General features: G+C 40.7%; 1 protein-coding gene across 5 annotated transcripts; it reads left to right on the plus strand.

Moving 5' to 3' along the window:
* Positions 1-249: 249 nt before the first annotated feature.
* On the plus strand, positions 250-10,803 carry LOC119311551 (protein ACCUMULATION AND REPLICATION OF CHLOROPLASTS 3-like). Of its 5 annotated transcripts, none has more exons than XM_037587190.1 (18): positions 250-600; positions 1,156-1,211; positions 1,341-1,405; positions 2,209-2,343; positions 2,476-2,524; positions 4,058-4,170; positions 4,260-4,331; positions 4,418-4,528; positions 5,133-5,314; positions 6,199-6,459; positions 6,555-6,646; positions 6,729-7,105; positions 7,996-8,100; positions 8,183-8,320; positions 8,965-9,131; positions 9,260-9,389; positions 9,478-9,569; positions 10,619-10,803. In XM_037587190.1, exons 1-16 carry the CDS (start codon positions 377-379, stop codon positions 9,315-9,317), a joined length of 2,205 nt encoding a protein of 734 aa, XP_037443087.1. In that variant the 5' UTR covers positions 250-376; the 3' UTR covers positions 9,318-9,389; positions 9,478-9,569; positions 10,619-10,803. The 5 variants fall into 5 exon arrangements, with proteins under 5 accessions (XP_037443087.1, XP_037443085.1, XP_037443084.1 ...); XM_037587188.1 differs by having other exon boundaries at positions 9,260-9,402; positions 10,619-10,801; XM_037587187.1 differs by lacking the exon at positions 10,619-10,803 and having other exon boundaries at positions 9,260-9,402; positions 9,478-9,873.

The following is a 10,803-nucleotide window of genomic DNA, read 5'->3' on the forward strand; positions in this document are numbered from 1 at the left end:
ATAACCTTATTCTCAAACCTGGTGGCTCGCTTGATTGGCAGTCTATTTGGTTCGTTTTTCCTGACTAGCCCATCTACACATGGGCCATCAAGTAGAGAGCTAGCCCATCTTATTCACATCTGGGCTCGTAAACATGTTTTTCCAAATTCGTGACTGGCCCATATATACAGTAGGCCCGCTTTGAACAAGATAGGATTAACAACAAACATGTCGGCCCAGTATCACAAGCACAGTCAGAGAGCACTAACGTCCAACGATTTCCATTTTCGCTTCGCGTCACCGCTCACCGGCGGCTCACACCAGCCGCCGCACGCACGCCGTCGCAGCGTACGGCCTCCAAGCCCACCGCCGCCCAGTGCTGGCCTCCTCTTCGTCCATGGCGGCTTCAGTGCGAGGCGGCCTGGTAGTCCCGCTCCCGCCTCCGCTCGCTTCCCCGCGCCGCCTCGCCCCGTCCCCGCGGAGGCGCCGCCGTCGCCTCCCCAGGGTCCGCGCGGCTGCGGTGGAGCCCGTCGAGGTGGTGGGCGTCGGGAGCCGGAAGGACGCCGTCATCGACTTCTGCCTCGGCTCGCGCACCCTCTCCTCCACCCCGATCCGCTTCTGGTACCGCACTGGAACCCTCGCGCTGCAGCGCAATGTGGTTTGGGATTTGGGCGTAATCCTTGTTTGAAGCAATGCCAGTGTTAATTTTTTGAAAATGTGGAACCGCCGGACCATTTTGCATTCTCCTTCAGACAATGCCGATGACGATTTAGTGTGTGGCTTCGGTTTCACACTAGTACAGTAGCAACCTAGTGTAGTGTTTTGGTTACAATAACTATGGAGTGGCATGCCTGTCTGTCACAACGTTAGACAACTAATTAGGAGGACATTTCCTTCCTGTCACAACGTTAGGCATTTCCAAAGGTGTATGCGGTGATGCGTTGGAAAGTCCTTGTAAAAATTCTGCAGTGAAAATTAATCATGTGATGTGAGTTTCTTGTAACAAAATGGTGCACCTCCCTTATTCAACACCAATCATAAAAAGAACTGCAAGCAGCCCAATATGGTATCAAATTTTATAAAGCTAGGCACGTGCGTCGTTTTCAGTACTTCGTAACTTGCCCTCGCATGCTTTTATTTGTAAACGGTTATGTCTTACATGTAGTTTTGTTTCAGGACAGTACACGTGGATAATTCTGAAGTGCAATTCATACCGAGAATTCGGGATACAGGTCAACTTTTCTGTGCCTTCTTCTCGCCCGATTGTTTATTCTGCATCAACAACGTGTACACATTTTTTTCATGTCTTTATTCCCTCTCTTCTAGTTTTTAGCATGAACCTGGCAGTTCTTTATTTTCAGAGACAGCAGTTGGAGACTTGGAATGCCCCTTATCTCTTCATCCTTGCCCGTCGGCGGTTATTATTGTTTGTACACTTCCCATCTCTCTGTTTGATGCGATTTATTGTTTTCTTGTTCTTGTCAGAATATTAAGTATGCATCAGTTGCTCTTTGGATATTAGAAACTTGGACTTATTTTTGTGTTTGATAATGTATTGTCGTGTTACTAGTTCTGGCTGTGATCATTCTTTTTAGAAACAAAAAATTACCTTCACAGCTTCAACCCATGTTGCCTGATTTCATTATAGTGCTAATTTCACTATAAATCTGTACTATCTCTGCTATTCATGTCGTGTTTAATTACTTTGATACCTACATAAGTACAAGGTCAATGCAAGAAAAGATACTTAGTCTGGCAACTGTTAACAATCCAAGTATCTGTCCAGAGCATGTTTCATGTTTTCATTTGCCTGAGAGAGAGGTCCTGGTTCATGGATCAATTCTTGGTGTAAATTTAAGATTGTAATTTACCCCCCAAGATGAGAATACTCCTGAGCTAGATCCAGAAATTGTATATAGAGGACAACAAGTGAACTTGCCAATTTACCATGTTGTATGCAATGATACCCCCCACACGTTTCTTACTAGTTTTTGAGAAGCACTTCTAACAAATAATGGGATGAAATGACATTTTTGTGGGAAATGTGATCGAGCATTTTAGAACAAGAAGGTGAAATTGGTCTTTTTGGTGCTGATATAGGTGCCTCTGGATCACAGCAGATGATATGTTAACATGAACTTCCAAACACTATATCTTGCTACTGATTTTCAGATTTTGTCGGCTAAGATAGATTAAGATTTTTCATCTTAAAGTGATTGCATTCTGTAGGTTGCAAGTGCCGGACAGGAGGCTGATCAAATTGCTGCACTGGAGCTTCTCAGTGCTACCAAATCTGCCGATAATCTGGCTGCATCAATATTTTTGAAGCCCTTTTGTTTCGAGGGACAAAGACGGCAATTGGAGGTGGCATATTTGTGCAGTGATATCTTCATTTTTTGAAATGTGCATTGCTCCGTACAGGCTGCTTAAAGAAATCAAGATTATTATGTTGTCTTTTTAAGTTATCATTAACTGTTGTACTTTTTGGTTCTGCAGGCATCTGATTTGATTGTTAAATTTCAAGCATGCTCGAATTTTCACATTGGTAATCCATTTTCCGGCCTCCCTGTTACAGCATGCTTTAACACTTTTGCACTAGAGCTGAAGTAAATTGACAATACTCAAATATTTTATGAAAAAAAAAACAATACTCAAAGAGGGCTTTCACTTTTTTTCTTTCTATTTGGATTTTATCTTTGCTTTGTTATGGATCTTGATATAGTGCTCGTCCCACCTTTTGCTTGTAGAGAGAACGATAGTAAAAGTAGGTTGACACATTTGAGCTTGTTATGTGTTTTTATTGAAGTTTATGTACATGCTCATGACCCAGAAAAGGCGAGCCATACATATGTCCCTTATTTGCAAAAACTAAAAAGAAGCCGAGGGAGCATGAGCTTCTGGTTCACTTTGTAGGGATTGCAGAAGGGATGATATAGTAGCACTATGTAATAAGTATGTTGACTTTTTCTTGTGGTACTAGAGGTAGCAAAGTAGTAAGGATCAGTCATGTATTTTTACTGATGTAGTTTGAAATTCTATTATGTAGTTATAAACTTGTAGGCTGTGTTTGATGGCGAAGTATTGAAAAACTACAGTAATTTAACAAGTAGGTACAAAATACCACAGTTTTGACATTACAACGAAATTTTGAAGTATTCAGAATACTGTGGACCTGTTTGGCAAAAGCTTGTATGCGCTGCAGTTACAAACACACTCATTGCTAGCTAGCTGGAAGTTGCAAGCTGATGAATAGCCATGCACAAACTAGTACGACCATGCACTAGCTGAACACCCAATATGAACACACCATACACAAGCTCGATGTTACACTGATAAAAAGGAGTTAGTTGTCGACTACCACCCATGCCATCACGTGCAGCAAGGACATGATTAGTCCATCTCGACCTGGCAAGTCCAGCATACATAGCAAAAACAAAACCAAATCCCCACACACCTGCGCTAGATGAGGATCTGGTAATGTAGGGAACACAATGGGATGATATGACTTCAGTAGGGAAAATCTGAAGCAGCGGCAATCGGAAGCAGCAGGCAGGAGGATGCAATGAAGGACAGTGTAACCATTTTCATCCCCTTTGTTATCTTTTTATTTGTCCATGACTGCCGACCAAGACGACAGGCTGTGGTGACAGGTTGGAAGTGAGTCGAAGATAACACACGTTCTTTTCGTCTTCTCTGTTTTTTAAAAAGAGGTCGGAGGTTCTTTTTTATATACAGAGAAAATACCAAGGTTTTGGAAAAACTTTGGTATTAATACTAGAGTTTTTTGTTGTAGCCAAACAGCTCACAGTAATTAAAACCATGGTATTCCTAAAAACTGTAGTATTCTCAAAATACATAGAAAATACTTTGCTATCAAACAGGGCCAGTTTGTAGTGCAATTTAGTATCATATCAACTACACTTCAACATCTGGCATTAATCACAGCCCAAAACAAATGATATGTAGTTAAAATGGATTGGATCTATCCGGCTGCACTTTATAATATATTTTTTTATTTTTGATAAATAAGAAAAGTGTGCACGATCTTGACGAATTACTATGTATTTTTCCACCCCAGTTATTGAAGCTGATTCACTGCTTGAGACGGAAGTGGAAACTCTTGCTGAAGCTATGGAAAGTGCCAATAATGCTGTCCTCTCAACTATTAGTATGATATCCATCATGATGTCGGTGAGTCTTAAGTTCTTTTCTGTTTTCTTTGTATCTAAAATATTATTTTACTATTCTAATTGACTAATCTCGTACCCTTGACATATCAGGGATTTAATCAAATGTTCTGGAGCTCCCTTGATGCACAAATTAAGGAAGTTGATCCTGAGGAAGTAGGCAAAGTAATCTACTGAATTCTCTTACTACTCAGTGGTATGACCAGCATGTGAGTTTGTTTCTTGATTCTTACACTGTACAATTCTAACAGCTACTCAAAAGCTATGGGGAAGCTAGGGTTGGATTTGGTGCTGGTTATAATGTCCAATCAGCTATTAAACAGGCTGTTCTTCACTGTCCATTTCTTCGTGGTGGCATAAAGGTGCACACAATTCTCTATTTACACTATGAACTGTTAAATCTGCACCCACTCGTACCAAGAGTAAATGTTGCTATCACTTGCAAAAGGTAACTGTCTATTGTGTGTGTCTACACCCGTGAAAATTCTATAACCAAGTATTCAACCCCTGACATTTTGCATGTTAGTATACGATTCACGCAAGCCTGCACTAATGCTCCCAAATTCTGGATATGGTAGTAGATAACTAATCAGTTAATAAAGAAAAAAGAAAAGAAATCTCCAATACTATTTTCTCTCTTATAATACTGGTCATGTTGGTGTGTATGATGATGGAAATATATATGCTGAACAAACAACTCATGTAGTCAGGTCCTTGTTCACATTTGTAATCTTGCTTTGCACTAGCCAGTTCATCTCAAGCATGTGGGAACCTGTTGTTTGAGGCTTTGAGCTCTCCCACATTAGAATTATTAGGGCAATGCATTATTTGATTTTTGTATGCTTCTTATAACTATGATGAATTTCTATTGTAGGGGAACACTGTTCCTGCTCATAACTTATCTCTTTCTGTAGCAATGTTCTGTTTTCTTGGCACTGATCTGGGTAATACAATATTTCGATGTAGGACTTGAACAATGTTGTTTTTCTCTCGCTTACAACTTCCCGGGTATTGGCTCAGAGTGATATGATCTCCATTCTACACATCTTTCGTCGAGTTACTGGGTTCACTAAGGACATTATATTTTCTAGAAATTCTGAACCTGATCTAGAGCCAAAACTCATAGTAGTTTCTCTTCTAACAATTCGGTAAGCTCTTGCACGACAAATTTTACCTGATTGAGAAAATTCATACTTATGCCGACTCTTAATGTCTCATTCATTTAACTTGTCCAATCACATAGTCCCGCTACTTATGCATGTACTGAATCATGCTTTGTTAGTCTAACAGTATTCAGTTAATCTTTCAAGTTATATATATTTCACTACAATCAACCTATACTTTTACGCCATGTCTCAACTATCCGATGAAAACAGAATAGCAGTCTGAACCTGTGAGCTTGGAGTGAAAAAAGAACATTTAATATTCATTAATCATCTATTACTTTCTAGCAGACATGATTGCCTCTTCAGTTTCTTATACTTTCTATATCAGATTTTTTTTTGTTGGCAGGGAATATCAAACTTAGTATCCTTTTAACTTTAATGTCATACTTCTAGTATGAAATTGCCCGGCCCATGTCACTGTGTTAGATAAATAGGTGATATATAGTAGATGCTTCAAACTGATTCATGGGTTTTGTTCCAGAACTTCTTCATGGTTTGAATCGCTATTTTTGTACAACTTTTAATTAAGTAATGAAGACTATTTGTATTCAGAAGCTTACCGCCCAAAGTACAAACATCGTATAGTATCTGGTGTTTTTTCCAGCTTTGGCGATTAAACGGATTTCTTGCTATATTATCTTGGGGACGGATATTCAGAAACAGGGGTGCCAGTTTTCATTGTTTCTTCTAATGGGGATAGCATTCAGACAACCATTGCAATTCGTGTAGTATCTTTTTCATAAGGTGTAACTGAGACGTACAAAAATTGTGCATTATGGTCTGGATTGCAGTTCTTTATTCAATGTTTATGCAGATAAGTAGCAGCATATAAACGAATGATAAATGTGCTCATTGTTCGTTTCCAGAAATACCCGTGATGAAAATGTTGCCTCAGTAAAGGAGGGGTTTCTTCTGAGCATGGCTTTGCATTTTCCTTTTATATCATCTCTTATGGGAGGAGATACTCAGGAGCTTAGACAAGCTCGGTTAAATCACTCATTCAGCCAATTGCCTGACATTGGATTGAGCTTAGCGGATCAAGGATTGCCAGAACATTTCAGTGTTTCTAATGATGCTACTGTTTCTAATTTACGTTCTGACAAAATAGAATATATCAAATCTGAGAGGTAATATACATACCCATCTTTTTATTTCCCAGTGAATATTATCCCTTCTTTAGTTTAACTTTCAGTTACTTGATGTTCATTACAATCTTTCTTAGGGAATCTGATAACAATAATGGGAGAATACATCCAGAGTTTAAAGGAGCTAATTTAGAGTCTGATGGAGAAACTAGTATAGATGTTGGCAGAGGTAAAATTGATTGCACTAGGTTTGCTATTTGCTTCTTTGCCTTTTTTGGTGGAGCATCCTAACTTTATTCTTCATTGACAAGAGGATCCAAGTTCACAACAGGAGCGTAATTTCTGGAGTAATGCCCCTGCCTTTGGTATTGCACAATTGTGGGCTAAAGAGAGGACCACAACAGGTAGAAGCAATAAAAGGAATGAGCTCGATTATATCACTCTGCCTGTTGGTGTAAAATCTCTTGAGGTTCAGTATGATCATTCTCCAAATACACAGCCTGAAACCCGTAATGCTACCAATAGCACACCTCTATCTACTGGGCATGCTGTCTCTGGAACCTCACTTTCTGGTGTTGGTTTGGAGAAAGTGATGGAGATATGTAGTTCTGCAGCGGCATTTCTAAAGGGCAGAATGGATAAATCTCGAAAACGTGGCTCTGCTGCCAGCCGAGCTGCATCGATGCTCGTTAGTCCCTCCCTCACTGTCTCTTTATATTTAGACTTATCTTGGATTTCTCCTGGTATAGTTTTGTTCTTAAGATTTTCTTCATCTGCAAATAGCTTGTATATCCTAATCAAGTTAAGTTTTGTTCATCACATTTGAGGATGAGAACCACCATCATTTTTTAGTACGATCTTTTTATTGCGTGTAGGTTCATCAAATCGGATGTCTGGTTTCGCCTGCCCAAACTGGGTGCACTCAAAACCACCCTCCTAATTCCCTCTCCAGCTATTCATCATCATCATGTATTGCAGTTGTTCCTTCGTATTTTTGCCAAATCAGACGCCTGGTTTTGCCTACCCAAATTGGATAAATGTGCATCAAAACCATCCTCCTGGTTTCCTCTTGAGCTACTCCTAATGTGTTGCAGTTGTTCCCTTGCATTTTTGCCATTGTTCCTATGGTGTGGCGACTCATCAGTTTCTCTCTCTTTGTGATACTGAAATAGGTTTTCCATTTACTCATGTGTGCGCACTGTGGTGTGTGGTGGGCAGCGGTGTTTATGCCGCAAGCACAACTTGGTTATTATTTGGTTCACAAAATACTGAACAAACTAATGTTCTTCTTTCTCAGCAATGTTTCTGTGATGAAATATTTGTTTGAAACCCAAGCAAGTACACTAAGCTCCGTTTTAACTTGTCTTTGGAACTGTTGTCCATCTCCAGGGAAGCTTTTCATTATCAGTCATATCTGAGACACAGCTGCTTATCATTGCTAGAACTGTGCATGGTCTAAGCCTTTGGTAGATACTGTTCAATAGCCTTAACAAGTTAACATCTTTAGACTCTTGCTATAAATTTATTCGCATGCCTGGGTTGCTGTATGACAACTGTAATCTCTTATATATCTTGTAGCACGCAGAAAGAGAACCCGAGAAAACATGGAGCCCAATAGTTGAAATACAGTTTGGAGAAGGGACTTACAGAGGGAGATGCCAAGAAGGTGTCCCTGAAGGAAAGGTGAAGCTCATTAAAGCACTTGATCTCTCCTAGTTGGCTGGCCGGAAGTATTACCAATCCTGTTTTCTTAACTTCTCTACAGGGACGCTTAACCTACAGTGATGGTAGCATCTATGATGGGCTCTGGAAGTATGGCAAGAGATCCGGTTTGGGAACGCTTTATTACAGCAATGGTGATGTGTTTCATGGAACTTGGAGGGACGATCTTATTCATGGAAAGGTAGGGTGCACTCAGTTGCCATCTGTGCATGATACTTCTGAAATGTTCTAGTTAAATTATCGGAAACATGGTGATATCAGAAATTTCGATTTGGTTATCAAATCAGGCACTCTCCATGTTAGATTATGCTTATTCTTCCATGCTCTATTTGATTAGTCTCATGATTACTTGATGAGAAATAAGCACTTAATGTCGGCATACTTTGGTAGTTTAATCAAATATTGCCATGTGACCTGCGACAGTTGGAACATTTTAGATAGATTTGCTACCTAACAATTTATACTCGCTTTTCAATTTCATTTGCATACTTATATGTGCATGTTTTCCCCTTATTTTCTTATGCACCAAAATCCTGTTTCAAGACTTCATCAGAAGACTCCGAGTCTTGATTTTGATTGCTTACTGTGACTGAACATGTGCTCAGTTGTATACTTGGTAAAATCTAATAGTAACATCTTGTATAGTACTCCCTCCGTAAAGAAATATGAGAGCGTTTAGATCATTACTTTAGTGATCTAAACGCTCTCATATTTCTTTACGGAGGGAGTATTAAATATTGACCATGTATTTGCTTGTTGGTTTGAATATTGCAACTCCCTTTCAAGTTTGTATGTGAAGTTCTGAGATTTCCTTCTTCTCTTTAGGGTTGGTACTATTTTCACAGTGGTGATCGTTGGTTTGCGAATTTCTGGAAGGGGAAGGCTAATGGCGAGGGAAGATTCTATGCCAAGGATGGGAGTATACTCTTTGGCCATTTTCAAAATGGATGGCGTCATGGAGAGTGCCTGTTGATAGATGGGAACGGATCAAGGTGGTTCTCGTCTATTTCTCGTTTAAATGTGCTCTGGAATGGGTAGATCTGCAAAATATGAAAGAAGAATAACTATACGTTATTTTAATCTGACAAACTTTTGATTTTAATATGGATCGTGACTACAGGTGGCTTGAAGTTTGGGACGAGGGTGTACTTACCGGACGGACTAAATTGGAAGAATAGGATTCTGGTTTCTCCGGACGTCATTGGCAATGCCTTGCTGCTTAAAACAGGGAGAGCCATGCTTCAAATGCTGTAAGACACCATGGTATGACTCTCCATTACACCTCATCCCTTCTGTGTCTAACATGATGTTAATTTAGCCTTGCCCATCTTCCGACAGGTTCCCCGCTGGAAGCTTTGTTGAATGATGAGGCGATTGCACCAATTTTTCAAAGCTTGTGCGCTGCACTGGTTGCCGGTTACCCCCTAGAGGTATGGGAGAGGGTTTCCTTCATACTTATGTTGTTGAAATTGGGGAAGAGCATCGCAAATTCACAGGCACAAGTGCACCAAACAAGAAGTAGGCCTGCAGATTCATTTCATTTTGTTGATAGGCGCCGTATGTTTCTTCTCTGATTAGCTAGGCTCTGTGCATAGATGAAGAAGCCCTTGTCACCCACATTTATTTCCACTTGGATACTGGAGTTTCCACAAAACCGGGCAATGTCGCCTGTATGTGTATATATGGTGTCCACTCTACATGCCGATGATCATCTTCTTAAGTTTATTCATCTCTTGACGGTTCAGTCGGTGGGCGCCTGAGAATTTGATGATCGGTGATCACAGACTGTTGCTACCGAAAAAGCGGCACGTGGTCAAATAGGGGAAGCCCACGCGGCAGATTAGTGTCTCCTGTTTCATCTTGACTTGTTGGTTCGATGCTTTGGACGGCCGGAGTGAAGCAGGGTCGTGTCAAAACTTGACTGGTGGACTATAAATGGTATGGTCCTTGCTTTTCTTTTCTGATGATGGTCCGGATGAATGAACGCAATCCATCCCTTGTGCTGTGCCTACCCTAGTATACAGGCAAATCAGTAGAGAAAAGGACGGACGCTTTGTAGCTCAGGTGGTATAAAACGAATGCGCAAAGGATAATCAAGTTTAACTGTGGGAATGGACGGTAGGGAAGACGCTGTATCATCATCGGTCAATGTCAGGTCAGGCTGGATTGAACGAGTTTGTTTACTTTCTGTTCATGGACCATCGCGGACATGCAGACACCGTCTGCTTGCATCTCTACCGTGCCCAACTACAGTGGTACGTCCATCCATGGTAGAGATGTAAGCAGACGATGTCCGCAAGTCCGCAACGGTCCAAGAACATAACAAAACTAATCTGACGCGGTTATTAAAGGAACAAAGATTAGTGCATTTTTGCTTCGTGGATGGTCGTAGACATGCGGACGCCGTCTGCTTGCAACCCTACAAAAATTGCATGTTCATTGGTCGTACTTAACTACAGTTAAACATCACATGATGTAGGAATCCCTTGCTCGATGAGGGCGTTGGTGAAGATGATGGAGGCCGAAAAGGGATTTAGAACGGTTCTTGACCACGGAGGGATCCAGCGTGGCGATCCTCGCTAAGGGCCCAGTGCATGCCTAGATCATTTTCATTTTATAGTATTGGTCATGTATTAATTATACTCCCTCAGTTCCTAAATACTA

This window comes from Triticum dicoccoides, chromosome 5B (assembly GCF_002162155.2).
Source record: "Triticum dicoccoides isolate Atlit2015 ecotype Zavitan chromosome 5B, WEW_v2.0, whole genome shotgun sequence".
Taxonomy (NCBI): domain Eukaryota; kingdom Viridiplantae; phylum Streptophyta; class Magnoliopsida; order Poales; family Poaceae; genus Triticum; species Triticum dicoccoides.

Coding starts and splice junctions, on each gene's coding strand:
- LOC119311551 (XM_037587190.1), top strand. CDS start 377: ATGGCGGCTTCAGTGCGAGGCGGCCTGGTAGTCCCGCTCCCGCCTCCG. Junction 1,406..2,208: donor GCCCGTCGGCGGTTATTATT/GTTTGTACACTT, acceptor TGCATTCTGTAG/GTTGCAAGTGCCGGACAGGA. Junction 4,171..4,259: donor TGATATCCATCATGATGTCG/GTGAGTCTTAAG, acceptor TTGACATATCAG/GGATTTAATCAAATGTTCTG.